We start from the raw sequence: 23936 nt of genomic DNA, 5'->3' as shown, positions 1-23936 counted from the left end.
GAGGTAAGTGCAGTTAATCGTTCATTTCTGTGTTAACTGAAGTTAAAGAAGCTTGAGATCAGTTGAAGCAATAGTTTATGAACTATTAACTGATGTAAGCAAGTGTTGTTGTAATCAGATGTCCCATATCGTGTCAAAAATGAAGAAGAATGATGCTTGTTTTGTTGTATTTTAGCTGAAGGTACAGACAGCTCTCACAGCTACAATCACGCTAATGATTGCAAAACAATCATCTGTGGTCAATACCCATCGAGATTGTTCTTTAAATAGTGAATAGACCTATTTTAATGAGCAGCCAGTGTTTTTTGCCATTTGTGTATGATGTTAAATTATTATTAACACTTTTTCAGGATTACTCACCTTTGGTGTGACATCTGGATAGCAGTCACGAACATCTTAATTCATGTTGTTTCTTTATTCTCTTTTATACTTTTTTTTTTGTATTTATGTCTTAATTGGACTTTATTAAAACGTTTCATTAGTTAACATGAACTAATAATGAACTGCACGTGAACAGCCTTTATTATTTTTTGTTAATGTTAACATTTACTAATACTTCATTAAAATCTTGTTAACATTAGTAAATGCACTGTAAACTAACAATGAACAGCTGTATTTTTAACTAACGTTAACAAAGATTAACAAACAGCAACAAATGTATTGCTCATGGTTATTTAATACATGAACTAATGTTAACTTAGTTATTGTACCTTATTGTAGAGTGTTACCAATATATTCAACATGCATTTCCTTATGCTGTATTGTAATCTCAAGGTTTTTAAATAAGGTTTTTTATTGTCATCTTAAGGTCTCACAGGACAATATTGTGAAGCATTAATTTTACTTTGCCTAGTAAAATAGGCAAATCTGATTTTATGCTGATAAGACAAATGTACTTATCATAGAGAGGCAATTAAGATTATGCGACTAAGATTACTCAGTAAACTCTATTCAAATACCATCACTTAATCTCCCACGTCCTCTGTCTGCACCTCTTGTACTATAGGGTTTTAGTACTTTAAATATCAGGACAAAATCTTATATGTCCTAATAGAGAGGTCTACTGATGACCGGACTGAACACAATTCATTTTTTAACTTTTCACTTGATGTATTGCACTTATATTTATATACTTATAAAGCAAAGTACACTCTGACTGGATCTCACAACTCTGGAAGAGACGTATATTTCTCTGTACTGAATATTGTGCTTCACAGTTTAGACTGTCAGTTCATGATCTTCATATGTAACAGGAACATTAATCATGATCAAGTCATTTTATATATTTTATTCCCAAAGGATTCGGAAACTTTCAAATTAATAAAACGTGTACATCAAATTGAACTATGTCTGAATCTTTTAATTCTTACAAGAACATTTAATAATGCATGCATAGCAAGGCTTTATTCCTAAAGCGTGTTCATATAGTCCGCAGGAGACAAATTAATACAGTAACAATGCATCACTTTCAACCACTTGTTGAAACAACTGTCAAAATGGATGGCTTGTAACATGACTGTTTTCAAAGAATTACAGTAGGAATGGTAAGATCACAGTACTGGTTGTCTGCAACTTCATACATCATCTGTCTTGGAAATCTGAAACAATAAAACTACATAATATATGCAGATCAAAACATGTATCCTATATATGCACGTCATTACATACATTATCATCAGTTGAATGTGTGGTGGACAGGACATGAAAATCCATCAATACTAAAAATAAATGTTTATATTCACATGTGGACTAAACAGCAGTTAATAAACTATTGCTTCAACTGATCTCTAACTTCTAAATACAGAAATGAACGATTAACTGCACTTACCTCTGCTCAGCCATGAACTGGTCGAAAGCTGATGACGTAACATGTAGGTAGGCCCGCCCTCACGTGATACTGATTGGTCGATTGATAAGCTTAAATCTGATTGGCTAAAGAGTACGACTGCTCTGTGTTACCAGTGTTATGCTGCCAGGAAAGTCTCAAAAACACACACACACACACATATCTAAGGTAATTCGTACGTGAATGACGATTTGCACATTCAAATGCAAGGATACACTCGTACATTTTAAACATTCAAAGGTTTTTGTGCACAGTTGTATATCTACGAATTATGTTTTGCATTTGTGAAATGTATTTTATGAGTATATAATTTTACTTTGCGCATGTGAATTGCTTTTTGTGAATATATATTTTTTTTCACGCACGTGGATTTTTTTTGTGTGTACGTGAATTAGGTTTCATGCATGTGAAATTGTCTACGCATGTGTGAATCATGTTTTTTGCGTGAATTATATTTGAGACTAATCTGCCTCCATAGAAGACGTCCGATTGGAATAGAGATCTGACTGTAACAGAGGATTATTTTGAACTGATTTATTGGATTAATCATTGGACACTGGACTGAGGACTTTTTTTGACTTGATAACAGTAACGTTAGGTCGTTAGTGGAGAGGAGTGTGGGAGTACCGACCGATGGCCTGTATAGGTACAGTAGCGGTGCTCCTCCTCTATTTCCCATTGACTAAATAATATCAAACTTTTCAGGAAAGAGAATCAGGATATGAAAACAACAACATGATCAAGAAGGGGAAAGTGAATGGGAGGAAGTGATAGGGGGAACTAGAAACAAGAAATTGTCTAGACATAAAAGAAAGAAAAATGACTCAGAAAGTTTGGATGGAATGGAAAGTGAGGGGAAAAAGATGAGGTAAAAGATTTGAGGTCAGAATTGTTCAGTGTAGTAGTACGTTTAGAGGGAGAAGGGGGAGTAAAGAAAATTGACCCGTTAAAACTTACTAAAATCATTAAAGCACAAGTAGGAGAAGTAAAATATGCAAGAGTACTGGGAGATGGAAACTTGCTTATTGGATGTAGCTCTGAAAAACAGATAGAGAAGGCAAAGAGAATGAGCAGTGTGGTAAAAATAAAAGTAACAAAAGTGGTAAGAGTTGGAGGGGGAAAAGATGAGAGTTGTAAAGGAATAATGGCAGGAGTTCCTCTTATGGTGGGTATGAAGGAGTTCGTAGATAATTTGAGGGTGAGAAATGGATCAATTAAATCGGCTAAAAGAATGACAAGATGAATAGAAAAAAAAAAGAAACGGAATCTGTTCTGATTGAATTTGATTGTAAGGACCTCCCTAAAGAGGTATACTTTGGTTATATTAAATATAACATAAGAGAATTCATAAATAAACCTATGAGATGTTATAACTGCCAGGAATTTGGTCATGTGGCAAAGTGATGTAAAAAGCAAAGAAGATGTGCTAGAGGAGATCATGATTATGGGAAATGTGGAGAAGGTGTTAAACCAAAGTGTTGCAATTATGTGTTGAAGTGTTGCAATTATGGAGGCAATCATAGTGTTGCCTTTTGGGGATGTGAAGTAATGAAACGGGAGGTGGAAGTACAACAAATTAAGGTAAAGGAAAACATTTCTTATGCTGATGCTATCAAGAGAAGTGAGGGGGAAAAGCAGGATAAGGATGCTGAGTGTGACAAAAGAAAAAATGGAGGTGAAAAGAAAGAATGGAGGCAAATTTGGGAAGAAAAACTAAGTTATTTACCTTTATAGCAGGGGTAATAAATGCAACATCTGAGATGAAATCTAAAACTGAAAGAATTCAAATCATAGTTAAAGCGGCAGTACATCATTTGGAATTAGTAGGATTAAAATGGGAAGAAGTAAGAGATGAGCTTAATGTGCAGTCAAGTCAAGATCCAACATGGGTGGGTTGATAATATTAATTATGTTAATCCTCCAATGGAACGCCAGAAGTCTAATTGCAAATGGACAAGATTTTAAACAATTTATAGACAGTAGAGAGGAAAAACCAGAAATAGTATGTGTGCAAGAAACTTGGTTAAAACCTAATTTGGATTCTGTTTTAAATAGATATATAGCAATTAGACAAGACAGGAAAGAGGGTGGAGGGTGTGTTACATTATAGAGTTAAAAGATTGGAAAGTGAGCAAGAATATGTGAAAATAGAGATTTGGGGAGGAAAAACTAAATTATCAATTGTAAATTACTATAATCCATGTAAAAAGCTTGAAATGAACAAACTTATAGAAATTGGGGGACAGGGTGAGAACAGTATTGTATGGTGTGGGGATTTTAATGCACACAGTACATTGTGGGGATGTGGAAAAACGGATATTAATGGGTTAGTATTAGAAGAGTTATTGGAAGAAAGAGAATTAGTGTGTCTAAATGACGGAAATAAGACACGGATTGATATTAGGACAGGAAAGGAATCAGTACTTGATCTTACTTTAGTATCAAAGAAATTGGCATCAATTTGTGATTGGAGAGTACATAAAGATGGGACAATAGGGAGTGATCATTATCCGGTTATATTTAAAGTCAATATCTCTGTAGTGGAACAAATAGATGGAAGAGGAGGAAACTGGGTCTATGAAAAAGCTGATTGGGAAAAGTTTCAAACAGAAAGTGATAAATATTTAAGTCAAGTTGATAATTATAGTGATATAGAGTTATTAAATAATGAAATAAAACAAGGAATTGTCACGGTTCATAAATCCGTTGTCTCTTTCTTGTCTCGTGTTCTGTTGTTATGTGTGTGTATGAGTATTGACTGTGTGGGCGTGCCGACTCATCAGCACTCGTCAGCAATCAAGTTCATCACTCCCGTCACCAGCTGCAGCTCATCTCATCACCCTATATATACTCACCACTTTCTCATTTCCTTTGTCAGATCGTTGTTTGTGGTTACCCGGTTGTGTCCCAGTCTGCGTTTTGAGTCTTGTGCCTTCCTTGTTCCTGTTCCTGTTCATGTTCCTGTGGATTTATTCTGGATTATCGTCACCGTTGGATTCCTCTCACCGCACTGCTGCACTCTCACACACTGGATTCATCTGACCATCGGGGTCCCTGCGCCACTAACCTGTTGTTCCTGGACTTGTCATTGTTGTTTCTCTCACTCAATAAAGAGCTTTTACTTGCAATTGCTTCCTCATCTCTATCGTTACAGGAATATTAATAGCAGCAATAGAAGCTATACCTAAAAGTAAAGGTATAAAAAGGAGGAAATCTGTACCATGGTGGAATGATAATTGTAAAGCAGCTGTAAAACACAGAAATAAAGCCTTCAAGTTAGTGAAAAGATCTCATAATTTCCAGCACATGATACAGTATAAACATGCACAGGCAGTTGTAAGAAGAACAATTAGGCAAACAAAGCGGATATATTGGAGGGAGTTTTGTAGTTTAATTGGAAGTACTACTCAGATAGGAGAAGTTTGGGGGATGATTAAAAAGAAGAGTGGGGATGTAAGGGAGTGGATATCCTGTGTTAAAGGATGGAGATAAAGATGCAGTTACTAACAAAGGGAAAGCAGAGATGCTGGTAGATGCATTTGTTAGTATACACAGCTCAAACAATTTGTCATTGGAGGGAAGGAAAGGTTGAGAGAACACCAAATCTAAGGATATGGAAGTTTTAAAAAAGAAGGAAGTATTTGAGGATGATCTAAATAACCCTTTTAATATGGGAGAAGTAGAAAGAGCGTTAGCTAAAACTAGAAAAACGGCACCAGGAAAAGATGAAATAAGCCATATTATGTTAAAACATTTAAGTACAGAAAGTAAGGAGAAATTGCTAATGTTATTTAATAAAATATGGGAAGAAGGGAGAATTCCCTTGGAAATAATCAATAATTACCCCATTAAGGAAGACAGGAAAAGATCCTAGTAAGTCATCAAACTATAGACCTATAGCATTAACATCGCATATTTGCAAAGTAATGGAAAGAATGGTAAATGAGAGATTAATGTATTTTTTGGAGAAAAAAAAGGTTTGATAACGGAATTTCAAAGAGGGTTTAGGAGAGGAAGGGGAACAATGGATGCAGTGTTGTGTTTAGAGGATGATGTAAGAAAAGCTCAAATAAATGAATCTGTGGCAGCAGTATTTACTGGCGTTGAGAAAGCCTATGATATGTTATGGAGAGAGGGATTAATGATTACATTACACAAAATGGGAGTAAGAGGTAAAGTTTTTAACTGGATTTTAGATTTTTTTAAAGGAAGATCAATTCAAGTTAAAATAGGAGCAGACACTTCAAATAAGCATAAAGTAGACAATGGAACACCACAAGGGAGTGTTATAAGTCCTACACTTTTCCATTATGATAAATTATGTATTTAAGAATGTACCTAATGATATGAATAGATCATTGTTTGCAGATGATGGAGCGCTTTGGAAACGTGGGAAAAATGTAAAATATGTAGTTAAGAAAATACAGGAAGGAATACATCAGGTTGAAATATGGGGAATGGAATGGGGTTTTAAGTTTTCTGTTGAAAAGTCAAAAGTGATGGTTTTCTCTGGAAAGAAAAATAAAGATATCAAAATGAAATTATATGGGAATAATCTGGAAAGAGTTGAAAGTTTTCGTTTTTTGGGTGTGTGGTTTGATTCTCGATTAACATGGAGATCACACATTAAACAAGTAGAGGATAAATGTAAAAAAAAAAATATTAACAATATTAACATAAACATTATGAGGTGTCTTACAGGAGTAGAGTGGGGAGCAGATTTTAAGTCATTAAAATATATATATATTTCATTAGTAAGATCTAGGTTGGATTATGGGAGTCAGGCATTTGGATCAGCAGCAAAATCAGTATTAGCGAGGTTGGACAGTCTTCAGGCACAGGCATTGAGATTATGTCTCGGAGCCATGAGAACATCACCAGTGTGCTCAATTCAGGAAGAGGCAGGAGAAATGCCTTTGAGTCTAAGACGGAAGCAGCTGCTTGTAAATTACTGGATTAATTTGAGAGGACAAATTGACAAATAGTACAAACATATAGTAGGCCTACAGACTCTCTACTTGTACAAATTGCTGCACATTCATTTCATTCTGAATTTTGCACACATAAGTTGAAAGGCATTTGTTTGTGCATAGTAAAACATATCTGCAACATTTATCAATTTCACAGATAATTGTGCGTGCATTTATTAATTAGGCCTATTATCTTAATGAATAATGCAACAAGGACGAAGCATGTAAACTGCATTGTTTGTTTATTCAGAATGGAATAGATCGCAAATGTATTTTGACCACTTCATTAAGTTTTAAAGTGAATTTTGTTTTGTATAAATTGTATCTTAATTTTAATCAATTTTTCATCAACCAATTGCCTGTATTTAATAAATAAGAAGCAAATATAACAGACAATATAATCATGAGATGCGCTCCAGTTCACTTGCATTGCACGTTAACTGGAGCGCATCTCATCATAAATTAACCGAAACTCAGTGTAAGCCTCACATACATGAGAAATACATCTGAAGAAAGCTTGAAATGTCTTTAAACGAAACAATCAAAACGAAAAGAAATAGGCTACTCTCTGATTATGTTTTCCATGATGTGGGACCTGATATTCATTTATGTGATATTCATGCTTTTTTTCTAACAGTAAAGCACAGGCCACAAACAATCTCAAATGCAAACTCCCTTTAATAAGACAAATCTCTGGAGGCATACTCCAAGCACACTCTCATCTCATCCCTTTTCCTACATTTGTAGTAATGACACTATAACCAAACCGGAAATTGTAACGCGTGAGCACGCAAAACTTTCTGCGCACGCGATAGTTTCTCGTGCATGCGAGAGTCTGTATTATATTTTTTTTTGCAAAGGTCCCCTCAGGGGCTCCGTAACCTCTGACACGCTTGGTGAAAGTTCTACCACTGGACCATTAAGACACACATTAAATAGGCGAATCTATGTATTTATTCACACGAAAATTCTCGCACTGACAACATATATTAGGCTACATCTCATTAAACAACTAATTAAACCCCATGTAGCCTACTTTTTAAATCGATTGCTGGACATCCTAATGTTATTGTACATATATCTAATTTAGCATTGTATTAGCAACCCCCACCCCACCTCACCTCACCCCACCTCACCCCACCTCACCCCACCTCACCTCACCTGTCCCACCCACTTTTTAAAACAAAGTTACGCCACTGATCCATTCAAAAATTAAAAAGAAAGGTGATGAAGTTATATTTATGTGGGTCCCAGCACATGTGGGTATTATAGGAAATTAAAAGGTAGACAAAATAGCTAAGGAAGCACTGAAACAAGAGAATATAGAAGCAGTCCTCAGCCTTTCAAGATCAGAAGGAAAGAGTATAGTATCGGGAGACATTTCTAAAAAATGGCAACAAAGGTGGGACCAAGAATCAAAAGGAAGACATTTATACTCAATTAAAAAAAGAGTCGGCACTGTGGAAAATAAGAGAGGAAACAGGAGAGAAGAAACTATTATAACCAGATTAAGAATAGGGCATACTAAACTAAATAGCACTCTTCATATAATGGGGAAACATCTAACTGGGTTTTGTGATCACTGTCAAATACATGAGACTGTAGAACATGTGCTTATTAATTGCTCAAAATATGAATTACAGAGGAAAGATATGATAAAAGACATGGAAAAAATAGGACTAATAGGACATGGAGTAAAGAGTATACCCAGCAAACACAGAACGTTGGTTGCAACCTTCTAACAACGTTTTAACAACATGGCCACAAGGTTGCTATAAATATGTTGTGTGGTGAAGGTTGTTACAGCGTTGTCACAATGTTGACATTAAACCATCGTTCAGGGCCATTGCTTAAGGTTGTGCCAACGGTGTCTGGACAACCACTGGACTACATGTACTCGTCACTGCCCTGAAGCGCGAAAATCAGCCTTTTAAATCCCAACCACCTGTTGGGCTCATTGTGTTCTCATTCATCATCGAGCAAGGATACGTGAGTATTGCGTTAAATTTATCCTACCTCAGCTATCAAACACAACCTACAACTTTAATTTCTAATGTGATTAATGTAGACTCGCTTGCACTGTTTAGTTTGTCATTTGATTTTTCCGCTATCTCATTCGTTTCTTTGCTCCTCTGGATTTGTGGATGTTTCCCCGGTTACCGACCTTTATCGGCCGGCTTTCGGCTACTGTCTGCCATACAGACCCGGTTTTGTTCATTAAATGTTCTGATCTGCCTTTGCTTTTTATGTTTTATTTATTATACTTAAAATAAATTTGTATATTCGTTTATTTATTTTTTTCACAAATGTATTACTTTTGGAAGTGCAATTTGATTACCATATGCAGTTTTAATAAAGTTGAATTAACGAAACCTTCTGTCATTTTTACTCTTCAAAGTGTACACTTGCAGGTGTTGATAGCCCCATTAAATAATAATATAGATAAACAATAAACTATAAAAAGTATATAATTATCTAACAAAATGATAGCAGCATATACAAATATTGTCAGAACGTGCTCTCAGTTGCTGAATGTCGCGCAACAACGTTGCTACAGCCCTGTTGCGTCTTACAATTCTACGTTGTTACAATGTTGCGAGCACGTAGACAGCGACGTCGCCATAACGTAAATGTGTTTGCTGGGTAATGGACTGCAGTGGGAGTGAGCAAGGAATGAAATATTTGATTTGTTTTCTGACCAAAACGGGACTAATGACAAGAATATGATGACTAAAGTATATGGGAAATAATGAGAACCAGAAGATAGCAGCAGGGACGGACTTACAATCTGTGCGTTCTGGAAAAGTCCAGAACGGCCGTCCAACCGAGGGCCGTCGGCACAAAAAAAAAGTCTAATAAAGCAATATGAACAGCCAACAGCAGGGGCACTAATACGATCACTTATATGCTACGTGTAAAAAAAAAAGAGTCGGCCTACTAGCCACTGACTTAATAGTTTTATAAGGCTTACCTAGCTATTGCACTTTTAAATTTGCTTACATTATATTTGAATAGTTATAAGTTATAGTAGGCTTTATAGCAGTTGCGTCTGATAAACATCAAATGGGAAACGCTCAAAAAGCGGAACGAAACTTGTTTGATCTGTGCGCGGCCAAAGCAAGCAGGGCTGATCTCGATAACGCGAACATTATTACACAGAGCTGCGCGATCCACTGAGAAGCATTTCAATTCAGCGCAGAATTCTCTATTATAAACCCACAGATGACTATGTGATTTAAGTTAGTTAAAAGACAGATGAAAAAACAGGCGAAACAACAAACCAGTTAGAAAACATTTCACTCCACAACTTTACTGTAGTAAAACTGTAGTAAAACAAACTTTTTTTGGCAGAAATGTGCCTGTATATATTCATATTAAAAATGCTTTTATATATAGTCATGTTATTAAAGTTATTAAGTTGTTATTAAACGTAATGTTATTAAATGTAATCAATGCAGTAATGTTTTTGTTTAGAAGTTATGGCAGTTTATTTATTTTGCATTTATATTAATACTAAATATTTGTTTTTGATAACACATACTATAGATTTATAGAGAAAAAAAAATCAATATATATTTTCATAATTTTTCAGGAATTGTTTAAAACTGCCTGAACCAGAACCAGATCTCAAGATATTTTATTATTTCGCATATTATGGTGAAAAGTAAAAAAAAAAGTTAAAGGTAAAGTTAAAAAGCACCATGTTATATGTATAATAAATATTTTTGAGTATAACAAACAAGTATCCCTTCTAGATTATTGTATCCCTTGAGGTAGCCCACAAAAAGGTTGGAGACCCCTGGTATATAGTAACTATATGTTTTATAATTACAAGTTTGTGTAATTTGGGGTTTCTGTGGGCAGTGACATTTCATTATTTGTATTTTATTTTCAATGCAGATGTAATGGCATTGTACAAATTTTTAGTTTTTATTTGAAGGCTGAGGCTTCATTAATAAACACAACCCCAATTATCATGATTGGTTTTGAGATGTTACTTGCTTGTCTGATAGGCTACAGTGTGTGGCATAGTATCAGGACATCCTGGCTATAGTGTCTGTAGCGCACGGCTAGGGGCGAATGGCCGGATGATGGGAGATCATTTGGGAGAAAAAAATGATTTTTCATTTTTCAAATTTCTCCTATTTGGGAGAAAGTCCAGGGCTGTTTTTTAGCCCCAGTCCGTCCCTGGATAGCAGTAATGCAACACTATGAAGCAAGCTGCCGTTAAAAGAAGAAGAAGAAGAATGTCCTGCTGTTCGTCGCAGCTGAGCCATAATCTGACGTCACTTCCGCATCGTGTGTGTGTGTGTGTGAGAGAGAGAGAGAGAGAGAGAGAGAGAGAGAGAGAGAGAGAGAGAGAGAGAGAGAGAGAGAGAGAGAGAGAGAGAGAGAGCTTGTCCTCGAGAACTGAAACTGAAACAAACTTGAGCTGAAAATCATCGCGATGCGGATTCAGATGCGCAGACATGAAGCTCCGCGGCTCTGAAGTGTGTGTTTCACTGCTGGTGTGTGTTTCACTGGGTGAGTCCATCATTACTGTGTGTTAGTGACGATAAAGTGTGCGTTTCAGTGGGTGAGTGTTTGTGTGTGTGTGTGTGTGAGAGAGAGAGAGAGAGAGAGAGAGAGAGAGAGAGAGAGAGAGAGCGTGCGTGCGTGTGTGTTAGTCAGTCAGTGGAGGTGCGTCTCAGTTCGCTTGTACTCTACTGTAAATCATGTAGCAGTGTTATGGCGCTTTTCCACTGCATGGTACGGTACGGCTCGGTTCGGTACGGCACGCTTTGGCGCTTTTCCACTGCATGGTACGGTACGGCTCGGTTCGGTACGGCTCACTTATGGCGCATTTCCACTGCATGGTACGGTACGGTACGGCTCGCTTCGGCTCGCTTTAAATGGTACCACCTCTGTTGAGGTTCCAAGCGTACCATACCGATACTAAAATGTGACGTGAAAACACTGAAGATCACTGATTGGTCAGACAGAATCGTCACTACCAGTGTCATTGTATTTGCGACACGAGACCATGCACGAGACAAACCCGCTAGATTTAAACAGCCAACGCTGTAGTTTCTTGCAGTTAAAAAGTTTCTTGCAAACTGTTTCTTGCAGTCAGGGGCGGCGCCGGATAATTTTTAACGCATGTGCTGAGGGCACACACACACATATGTGTGTGTGTGTGTGTGTGTGTGTAATTAATATATTATTAATAAATGAGCAAAACTTGGCCACAAAATATTTAATATTCAATTATTTTAATGATCACAATTAAAGTTTTAATTTTATTAAATTGAACAAGCGCAAAATTCAGCAATCAAATATTCAAAAAGACTTAATAATAATGTTATTTCTCTCTATAGGCGCGTTTACTACGAATATGGCGATCGTCAACTTCATCTTTGCCAGACACTGACAGAAAACACTATTTTATAAATAAAAATCAATGCACGCATCCCCGGATTTACAAATGCACATCTTGCTTGTTGCACGCACATTATGTCGAAATAACGAGATATTATGTTGAAATAACATTATTATTAAGTCTTTTTGAATATTTGATTGAATGCTGAATTTTGCGCTTGTTCAATTTAATAAAATTACGCCTATATATAGCCTATATATATACTATTAATAAATGAGCAAAACTTGGCCACAAAATATTTAATATTCAATTATTTTAATGATCACAATTAAAGTTTTAATTTTATTAAAACGCGTGCACTGATTTTTATTTATAAAATAGTGTTTTCTGTCAGTGTCTGTGCATGGCAAAGATGAAGTTGACGATCGCCATATTCGTAGTAAACGCGCCTATAGAGAGAAATGCACATAATGGATTACATAAGAGAGTAGCCTATTTCTTTTTGTTTTGAATTTTTTCGTTTAAAGACATTTCAAGCTTTGTGTATTTGAGGATGAGATGCGCTCCAGTTAACGTACAATGCAACTGACTGCTCGGGCGCCTCAATGATTAAATTGTCTATTTTGCTCTTATTTATTCAATCCAGGTAATTGTTTGATGAAAAAAATATTAAAATTAAGATACAATTTATACAAAACGAAATTCACTTTAAAGAAAGGCTTTCTACAAAACAAAACTTAATGAAGTGGTCAAAATTATGTCCGACTCGCTCCATGTCTCTCTACTCGTGCTGTTCACTTTTCATAATCAACACCTGGCAGATGGAAAAAAATAACATAACATTAACTAAATGCGCTTTTTTAATGGCAGTAGGCTAGTTTAAAACAGTACATTAGGCCTAGACTCTCTATTTGTAAAGATTGCTGCACATTCATTTAATTCTGAATTTTGCACACACAAGTTGAAAGGCATTTGTTCAAATCAAGTTCATGGATAATTGTGCGTGCATTTATTAATCATTATGATACTAAAATCATAACAAAGTAGGCTATGCTATGTACAAAAAATCAGATGAGCCCAGAATATGAACGCAACGTTTAATTACACGTTAAGAATTTTCCTTCCATATAGTAAACCATTATAAGAACGTTTAATTTAATTTAAAAACATCCACATGCCGAGAATCAAGAGCACCATCCCCTGTGTTGTGCGTTTGAAATGTGGCGCGTTTACGATGATGTCATGGCAGTAGAGGCGGCAACTATAACGATCAGTCCCACCCAGTTTGAAGCGGTACTAACTGCAGTGGAAAAGCAACCGAGCTAAAGCGAACCGAACCGTGCCGTACCGAGTCGAGTCGTACCACGCAGTGGAAAAGCGAAGCGAGCCGAACCGTTCCGCGCCGAGTCGAACCGTACCGAGCCGAACCGTGCTGTACCATGCAGTGGAAAAGCGCCATTAGTGTGTGAGCTCTCAGTTGTCACAGCTTTCATTAAGGGTTAGTTCACCCCAAAGTGGACGTTCTGTCGTTAATCACTCGCCCTCATGTCGGCTCTGGTCGTCAGAGACTGACGGAAGAGAAGAAATGGTTCAGTTGAATAAAAAAAATTTTTTTTGCGCACAAAAAGTATTCTCGTCGCTTCATAACATTAAGGTTGAACCACTGTAGTCACATGGACTATTTTAACGATGTATTTACTAGTTTTCTGGGTCTTGAAAGTGGTCCCCGCAGTCTGTGGAGGAACAGAAAGCTCTTGGGTTTCATCAAACATGTCTGGTGTTCCGAAGACGAACGAAGGTCTTACAGGTTTGGACCCGCATGAGGGTGAGTAATACTGACAGAAACACACAAGCTTTCTGTCTCCTGGGGGAAAGTGTAGGGCTCATGTCTTGGTTTCATGTTGAAAGGGTGTGTGTGAATATTTGGTAGTGATGGGGACGAGACCGCCTATGCCGAGTCCGAGTCAAGACCAAGTCTTTGAGGAAGCAAGACCGAGTCTTTAGGAGTCGCGACCGAGTCTTTAGGAGTCGAGACCAAGACCATAAAAACATGTCAGTTTTCATATTCATGATTTAATATCACCCCAGTTAATAATCAACAGTTAGGCCTACAGACTAAGCTAGATTGGGAATTGTTTAGAGGAGCAGTCTTAACGACTTAATATGGACTATGCTGAAGTGAAGTCACTAACACTGACCTACTGACACTCACCGGCAGCAGAGCCATAAGGGGGTCGCACACCGCACGCGCAGCGTCACGTCTTTTAAATTCTAACACATCCCAGATAGCAATTACATTTGGGCCACATGTGGGTATTATCTGGCACATATGGCCTAGATCAAATCAAATCAAGTATATTTGTATAGCGCTTTTCACAATACAGATTGTATCAAAGCAGCTTCACAGTATTAAATTAAAATAAAATAATACAACAAGGTTTGTTTCTAGTGGAATTTATTGATTGATAGAATAAAGTTAAATATCCCCAAAATATCCCCAACTGAGCAAGCCAAAGGCAACAGTGGCAAGGAACCGAAAAAACTCCATCAGGTGACCTAATGGTGTCCTAAAACTCCATCAGGTGACCTAATGGAGAAAAAAAAAACCTTGGGAGAACCCAGGCTCAGTCGGGGGGCAGTTCTCCTCTGGCATTTATGAACTAGAGGCCGGATTGTAGTTTGAACTGTAAGATTAACAATATTATATGAATTGTAAGATTAACAGTATTATATGAATGCCTGGCTGAAAAGATGCGTCTTTAATCTAGTTTTAAACTGGGAGAGCGAGTCCGAGCAACGAACAGTATCAGGAAGACTATTCCAGAGTTTCGGAGCCAAATGTGAAAATGCTCTCCCTCCTTTGGTGGATCTGGATATCCTAGGTATGACCAAAAGCCTCAAATTTATTGATCTTAAAGAGCGCGATGGATTATAGGGCGATAGAAGATCCGTTAAATAGACTGGAGCTAAGCCGTTTAGGGCTTTATAAGTCAGTAGCAATACCTTATAATTAATACGGAACTTTATAGGTAACCAATGTAGTGATGATAAAATCGGTGTTATATGATCATATTTCCATCACAGAAAGCCACAAAATCACTTTCCAGAACATTCTCATTCACAGTTCCATGCTGGTGGAACGCTCTCCCCACCCTCATCCGGAATGCAGAATCCCTGACAACATTCAAAAGACAGCTGAAAACCCATTTCTTCCGTGAGCACTTAACCTCATAAAAAAAAAAAAAAAATTCCTTTCCCTTTGAAACATCACTTATCGGGCTTATGCTACTCTGAATAATGCCTGAACTTCGTATTTTGAGCACTTCTTGCGTTGTTGTTGTTTTTGCCTCTTCATGATGACTCGCTTAATTTAGTCCTAATTTGTAAGTCGCTTTGGATAAAAGCGTCTGCTAAATGACTAAATGTAAATGTAAATGTAAATGTATTTTCTTGATCTAGTAAGAACTCTAGCGGCTGCATTTTGGACTAACTGTAGCTTGTTTATTGAGGATGCAGGACAACCGGCTAATAAAGCATTACAGTAATCTAGTCTCGAGGTCATGAATGCATGAACTAACTTTTCTGCATCAGAAACTGATAGCATGTTACGTAGCTTAGCAATGTTTCTAAGGTGGAAAAAGGCTGTTTTTGTAACATACGAAATATGATTTTCAAAAGACAGGTTGCAGTCTAGTATAACACCCAGGTCTTTTACTGTAGTGGATAAAGTAACAGGACATCCGACTATGTTAAAGTTGTATTGTGAGAGGTTTTGTGGGCGGTTTTTTGAACCGATAAGTATTACCTCTGTCTTGTCTGGATTTAATAAAAGAAAATTACGCGTCATCCAATCTTTTATATCTTTAACACACTCTGTCAATTTGGATAATTTAGCGTTTTCATCCGGCCGTGATGAAATATAAATTTGAGTGTCATCAGCATAACAATGGAAGCTAATTCCATGTTTCCTTATAATATTTCCAAGTGGCATCATATATATTGAGAATAATAGAGGGCCCAACACAGATCCCTGCGGCACTCCATAGTTTACTGAAGTTATGATCGATTTTTCTCCATTTAAATAGACAAAATGGTAGCGGTCAGATAAGTATGATCTAAACCAGCTTAATGCTTGTCCTTGAACACCAGTATAATTTTGTAGTCGATCTAAGAGTATTGTGTGATCTATAGTATCGAACGCAGATGTGGCATGGCTGAACAGATATGGGCCAAATTGTAGCCATATTTGTTTTGCCATAACTTTAAAATCTGCGGGAAATGCTCTCTTGGTTCACAACTGATTTTGAGGTATATGGCCCAGATAACAACGAACACATGAGAACCATATGTGGTTGAGCTATGGCACACAGTGAGAAACACCGACTTGTGGTAAACATTTGGCTTATACATGGAAAAACGCAGGAATCCTGAAATCAAGTGCGGCAAACATCCGCCGTTCCACACCTCAGGTTGCTCTGCATCTTCCCTCCTATAGATGAATATCAGATGATGTCACCAACGTCTCCTCACTGACGTCACTCACTTCTAAAACTTGTCTGCCGCCATTTTGAGTACCTGATTCACGTCAGTCGCAAAGGAACTAAATAGCTATATCTTACTTTTTCGAACTTCCTGTTTCGAATGCGCATGCGTCGCGTCTGAACGCGTTGTTGTCTTTGGAGCTCCATCGATTGATTTATAATTCTTGATTTCTCTTTAAACTCACTTACAACGAACATTTTCTATTTTTCCTCACCTCATAGTTATAACGCGGACTGTTGAGCAGACGCGTCTCAAGCCTAGTGATCCAACGCTAGATACTCTTATAGGTTACGTCCGTGGATCACGGCTGAACGCGTCTTCTCCGCACTCATTTATAAACAAAATTTTTTTTCGCCTATCGTGCGTCTACTCCACACCCGTACCACTAAAAAGACGGATTTTATCCAAGACTTAAGCCATAAAGTAGTATTAATATTGATAGCATCACTGGTAGCGTCGTTGCTAACTTAACTTACTGTCCATCTGTTAAAATGACGAATATATCAGATGTAAGTAGTCTACCTTTTGGTGCAGGTGAGGACACATTTGAGCTACACGCGGTACAGTCTGAGCTGGAAGCTGTTGAGAAACAGATCCACGACCTTTTAGTGAGAAAAGCCGAGCTGATAGACCGGCGTTTGGCTCTTGAAACATCACGCGCCGATGCACACAAATCAGTGATTAACGTTACTAACCCGCTGACTCCGACCTCGTCTACTCCGTGCGTTACTCAGCATCGGTCACGAGCGTCGAGGCCGCGATCAGCTATGGTCTCGTTTACGCCGGCTCCAACATGCCACCACGAAGCCTGGATATTTCCGCAGCGGAAGACGCGAGTCAGGTCTAGACCAAGAAGACTCTCTCCGACCCTCCCGGTTTTCGAGATATCCACACAAAACCGCTTCTCCCCTCTCCGCGAAACAGAACGCGATGCTGTGATCATCGGTGATTCCATCGTTCGACACGTACACGCTACGTTAAATAAAAGTAAGGTGCATAGTCACTGCTTTCCTGGTGCTCGTGTTTCTGAAATCGCTGCTCACGTTCCCGAGATTCTGAACGAGCGCATCGGAACTGTGGTCCTGCACGCGGGAGGGGCCGACATCAGGCTGCGCCAGACAGAGGTTCTGAAGAAAGACTTCAGGAATCTGATTGATACGGTACGCAGCACATCGCCTGATATAACGATCATTGTGTCAGGACCGTTTCCCACGTACCGACTAGGTCATGAAAAGTTTAGTAGATTATTCGCGCTAAATGAATGGTTAATATCATGGTGCAATGAGCAGAAACTGCTCTTTGTAAATAATTGGAATCTGTTTTGGGAGTGTCCTAGGCTTTACCGTGCTGATGGCTTACACCCAAGCAGATTCGGATCGGATCTTCTGTCAGATAACATCTCCAAAATGTTAAATACCTTTTGACTAGTAACCAAAAGTCCAAATCATAGTCTCTGCTGCACCAAATTAACTGATATAAATAGTGTAGAACATTGCATAGAAACTGTGTCTATTCCTCGTTTAGTGAGATCAAATAATAAATCTACTGCAGTATCTAGAAAAAATCTAATTGTTATTAAACCAGAAAATGTTGCTATTAGTAATCAAAAACAATTTCTAAAGCTAGGTCTTCTAAACATTAGATCACTCACACCTAAGGCAGTTATTGTAAATGAAATAGTCACAGATAATAGCTTCGATGTACTTTGCCTTACTGAAACTTGGCTTAAACCTAATGATTATTTCGGTCTAAATGAGTCTACTCCATCTGGATACTCCTATAAGCACGAACCCCGTCTGATTGGTCGTGGCGGCGGTGTTGCAGCGGTCTATAGAGATATTCTCAATGTTACTCAGAAAACGGGTTATAAGTTTATTTCGTTTGAAATACTTGTACTAAATGTTACGCTCTTAGATGTTAGAAAAAAATCCATATTATCTCTAGCCTTGGCTACCGTATATAGACCGCCTGGGCCTTACGCTGATTTCCTAAAAGAGTTTGCAGATTTTCTCTCAGATCTATTGGTCAATGTAGATAAAGCATTAATTGTTGGAGATTTTAACATACACGTAGATAATTCAAATGATGCGTTAGGGGCTGCGTTTATAGATTTATTAAATTCCTTTGGGGTCAAGCAAAACGTCACCGGACCAACTCATCGTCTTAATCACACACTCGATTTAATTATATCATATGGAACCGATCCAACCGATATAGATATCATTCCACAAAGTGATGATGTCACTGACCATTACTTGGTAACTTGCATATTACGTACTGCTGTAATATGTCATGCTGTGCCGCGTTTTCGACCAGGCAGAACAATCCTTCCATCCACCATAGATAATTTCTCAAATTGCTTATCTAATCTGTCTCAGCTGCTCAGTGAACCCAAACAAACAGATGAACTAGAAGAACTAACTAGCACTATGAGCACCATTCTCTCTAGAACATTGGATGTTGTTGCACCCATTAGATTAAAAAAGGTCAGAGAGAAAATTAAAGCACCATGGTACAATAATACTACGCATGTTCTAAAGAGAGAAACCCGTAATTTAGAGCGTAAATGGAAACAAACTAATTTAGAGGTCTTTAGAATCGCGTGGAAAGACAGTATGTCACGTTATAAAAAGGCCCTAAAAGCAGCCAGGGCTGAGCACCTCCGCAAACTAATAGAAAACAACCAAAACAATCCTAGGTTTTTATTTAACACCGTGGCTAGACTAACAAATAAACAGACGTCACCCGAACAAAATATCCCGTTACAGTTTAGTAGTAATGATTTCATGAACTTCTTCACTGAGAAAATAGAAAACATCAGAACCACAATTGTAAACGTTCAATCCTCAATCGCACCTTATAATTCAGCCTCAATTATCCCCCCGCAAGAACAATTACAGTGCTTTACAACTATAGAACAAAAAGAGTTAAATAAACTTATCACTTCATCTAAAACAACAACATGTTTATTAGATCCTATACCAACTAAACTACTGAAGGAAGTGTTACCTGTAGTGGAAGAGCCTCTCCTCAATATTATTAACTCATCTTTATCTTTAGGTCATGTTCCAAGAACATTTAAACTGGCAGTTATAAAACCTCTCATTAAGAAACCACAATTAGATCATAATAATCTAGCAAATTATAGACCCATTTCAAATCTACCTTTTATGTCTAAAATACTAGAAAAAGTTGTGTCCACTCAACTGGGCTCTTTCTTGCAAGAAAATGATATCTATGAAAAGTTTCAGTCAGGATTCAGGCCGCATCATAGCACTGAAACTGTGCTCGTTAAAATCACAAATGATTTACTCTTAGCTTCTGACCAAGGCTGTATCTCAATACTAGTTTTACTTGATCTAAGTGCTGCGTTCGATACTATAGATCACACAATACTCTTAGATCGACTACTAAATTATACTGGTGTTCAAGGACAAGCATTAAGCTGGTTTAGATCATACTTATCTGACCGCTACCATTTTGTCTATTTAAATGGAGAAAAATCGATCATAACTCCAGTAAACTATGGAGTGCCGCAGGGATCTGTGTTGGGCCCTCTGTTATTCTCAATATATATGATGCCACTTGGAAATATTATAAGGAAACATGGAATTAGTTTCCATTGTTATGCTGATGACACTCAAATATATATTTCATCACGGCCGGATGAAAACGCTAAATTATCCAAATTGACAGAGTGTGTTAAAGATATAAAAGATTGGATGACGCGTAATTTTCTTTTATTAAATCCAGACAAGACAGAGGTAATACTTATCGGTTCAAAAAACCGCCCACAGAACCTCTCACAATACAACTTTGACATCGTAGGATGTCCTGTTACTTTATCCTCTACAGTAAAAAACCTGGGTGTTATACTCGATTGTAACCTGTCTTTTGAAAATCATATTTTGTATGTTACAAAAACTGCCTTTTTCCACCTTAGAAACATTGCTAAGCTACGTAATATGCTATCAGTTTCTGATGCAGAAAAGTTAGTTCATGCATTCATGACCTCGAGACTAGATTACTGTAATGCTTTATTAGCCGGTTGTCCTGCATCCTCAATAAACAAGCTACAGTTAGTCCAAAATGCAGCTGCTAGAGTTCTTACTAGATCAAGAAAATATGATCATATAACACCGATTTTATCATCACTACATTGGCTACCTATAAAGTTCCGTATTAATTATAAGGTATTGCTACTGACTTATAAAGCCCTAAACGGCTTAGCTCCAGTCTATTTAACGGATCTTCTATCGCCCTATAATCCATCGCGCTCTTTAAGATCAATAAATTCAAGGCTTTTGGTCATACCTAGGGTATCCAGATCCACCAAAGGAGGGAGAGCATTTTCACATTTGGCTCCAAAACTCTGGAATAGCCTTCCTGATACTGTTCGTTGCTCGGACTCGCTCTCCCAGTTTAAAACTAGATTAAAGACGCATCTTTTCAGCCAGGCATTCATATAATATTGTTAATCTCACAGTTTCAAACTACAATCCGGCCTCTAGTTCATAAATGCCAGAGGAGAACTGGCCCCCGACTGAGCCTGGGTTCTCCCAAGGTTTTTTTTTTTTCTCCATTAGGTCACCTGATGGAGTTTTTTCGGTTCCTTGCCACTGTTGCCTTTGGCTTGCTCAGTTGGGGATATTTTGGGAATATTTAATTTTATTCTATCAATCAATAAATTCCACTAGAAACAAACTTTGTTGTATTATTTTATTTTAATACTGTGAAGCTGCTTTGATACAATCTGTATTGTGAAAAGCGCTATACAAATATACTTGATTTGATTTGATTTGATCTTCAATATGTTGTGCGGTGGGGTGCAACAACAAAAAAGGAGACCCCAAAATATCCTTTTACAGGCGAAAAAAGAGGCCGTAATTTGCAGGTGGGGCGAGTGGGACATATCCCCACCACTTTTGAAACATCTCGCGGCACGAATGTACCAATACAAATAAACAAAACATCTCCAGTTAACTAGCAGAGCATTAATTTCGTTCGTTTGTTAAATAAGAGGCGATCTAGCGCTGAAATGTGTTGTTTCTGAAATCAAGTGATCAAAGTGCTCGTTGCCGCTGCGATCAGTGGCACGGATAACTTACTGTGTTTGTTTGTGGCTCGCGCACAGTCTTCACTCTGACGCGCGCTTCAATGTGGAGAGACTCTCTATTCGTTCCGGTGAAATTACAAAACAAACTGAACACAAATTCACAGTTTTGATGAGAAAAAAAAAAAACTATACGAGTGCGGATTAGAACCCAGAACCTCTGACACGCTTGGCAAAAGTTCTGCCACTGGACCATTTAAATACACTCTTAGAATAGTTGGATCAACATATAATATTATTGAATGCCAGGATTGGTAGTTCGGTAGCAGCGGACAGAGGCTGGAAGTACGCATCAGGTATCGCGTAGGGATCACACCCAAATGATATTATTTTTTGAAAGTAGCATTTCTTTTCATGGCAGTCGAGGTGCGAAATGTTGTCTTTCGTAGCCATTTACTGTATCCGTACGAAGCTGTAAATAGTAGCAAGCTAGCTAGTTAATGCTTGTCGGTACCATAGACAGTACTCGGTAGGTACTCAAGATGGCGGCAGTCAACTGGAAAAAGAGCGGATGACGTAAGAGGTCACGTGACTGATATTCATGTATTGGTGGAGTGAGACTACGGCGCGAGTTTGACTGCGACACTGGCCAGCTGACGCCATTTACTCTGCTTTCCTCACGACTGTGTACATTCAGGTAAGTTATGTTTTGGCATTTTAAAGTCATATAATTGAAATATGCAGCATCATGTGTCAATATTGCATGTTATTATGCGTTTAGTTATTCGTTTCATCGAGGAAGGGGTTGAACTAGCTAATATTTTCCTCAGTTTACTGCTATAACTTACAATAAAGTTCAATGTAGGCTATAGCAGTTCGCTGGTTTGCCGTTTTAAATTAAGATGTTTTTGTTTATAAATCAACAGCACACTGTCGTACACATATAAAATAGTATAGTTTGTCATGTGTAGTAGCCTGTTTGTGAATTAAGGCGACGCGATCCAATGTCGGTGTTACTGTTTGTCAAAAAACCTAAATCCTAATTTGTGTTCACAATCATTCAACTAATAATAATATAAAAATGCCAAGAATAAACACATTAATGCGTGTGCATTATTGTATGTATCTTTTTATTTAACTCTGAAATGATATTCAACCAAGACTTTTTCTCATGACTTTTCCCTCTTTAAAATTAAAGTTGTAACGTTAGGCTATTAGTGTCAAGTCACAATACCAAAATTATGACTTTCGATACAATACCCGATTAAAATACCTAGTTAACATGAACTAATAATGAACTGCACTTCTACAGCATATATTAATATGTGTTAATGTTAATTTCAACATTTACTAACACATTCAAATCAAAATTTTTACTTGTTAACTTTAGTATGCACTGTGAACTAACATGAACAAACAATGAATTGCTGTATTTCTGTTAAAGGCAGGGTAGGTAGGATTTTTATAAAAAACTTTTTTTCAAATTTGTTTAAACTGTCTTTGTATACCAATACATAATTAAAATGTAAGTGCTCTGAAAAAGAGAGTTTAAAAATCGAGTGACTGTAGACCTTTTAATCTGCAATAAACACAGCTCATTATTTCCATCCGGGACGAAACAATTGATTGGTTTGGGCGACTGTCACTCACTCTCGCAACCATGGCTACCACCCCTGTTGCTACAAGATCTGCCCATGTGCGCGCGCACCCGTTTGATTTGAGGAGTGCAAGAGAGGCGCGGAACCTACGAAGAGTAAAATTATGGCAGAGAAAGAGCATTCAAAATTCAAAGCACGTGCATATGCAGTCAGCGAAGGCAAACAAGGCAAAAACTACTTCCTCGGACCCTGGTTGCCCGCACTCTTGAACGACCTCCTCTGCTTCGCCCTCGACCCCGGACCTGTCCTCGAACCGACGATGCGGTACTTGTCACCGGAGTGTAACGTTAGTCCTCATCAGAGTCAACAATGTTTTCATCATGGAAACTCTTACATGCAAAACACCGTATATGTTATGAATCGTACACGAAATTCACCTTCATCACAGTTTAACTGATGGTAATGGAAAAATGTGTATCAATGCAACCTGTTTTTAGCTTTGCCTTATAAATGTAGCTCGTTACAGCCTAAATATAGCTCGTTACCGAATCAAACAAAATATATTTTA

The 23936-nt window shown here is 37.7% G+C and overlaps 1 protein-coding gene across 5 annotated transcripts in view; it reads left to right on the top strand.

Annotated features, from left to right (window-relative positions):
- The first annotated feature begins 11104 nt into the window (after positions 1–11104).
- Positions 11105–23936, top strand: part of LOC311088683 (interferon alpha/beta receptor 1a-like) — a 41520-nt gene continuing 28688 nt past the window's right edge. The window contains exons 1-2 of one of the 5 annotated variants that reach the window (XM_084122931.1): positions 11105–11324; positions 13878–14000. In XM_084122931.1, coding sequence (XP_083979057.1) covers positions 13946–14000 — 55 coding nt within the window. In that variant the 5' untranslated portion in view covers positions 11105–11324; positions 13878–13945. Of the gene's footprint in view, positions 11341–13877; positions 14001–23936 lie in introns of all 5 variants that reach the window. The other 4 variants (XM_084122932.1, XM_084122929.1, XM_084122928.1 and 1 more) reach the window with 4 other exon arrangements.

This window comes from Abramis brama (assembly GCF_963993115.1).
Source record: "Abramis brama genome assembly, chromosome: 8".
Classification (NCBI taxonomy): domain Eukaryota; kingdom Metazoa; phylum Chordata; class Actinopteri; order Cypriniformes; family Leuciscidae; genus Abramis; species Abramis brama.
Note: the sequence above shows the minus strand (reverse complement) of the source record. Positions and strands in the feature narration are given on the sequence as shown.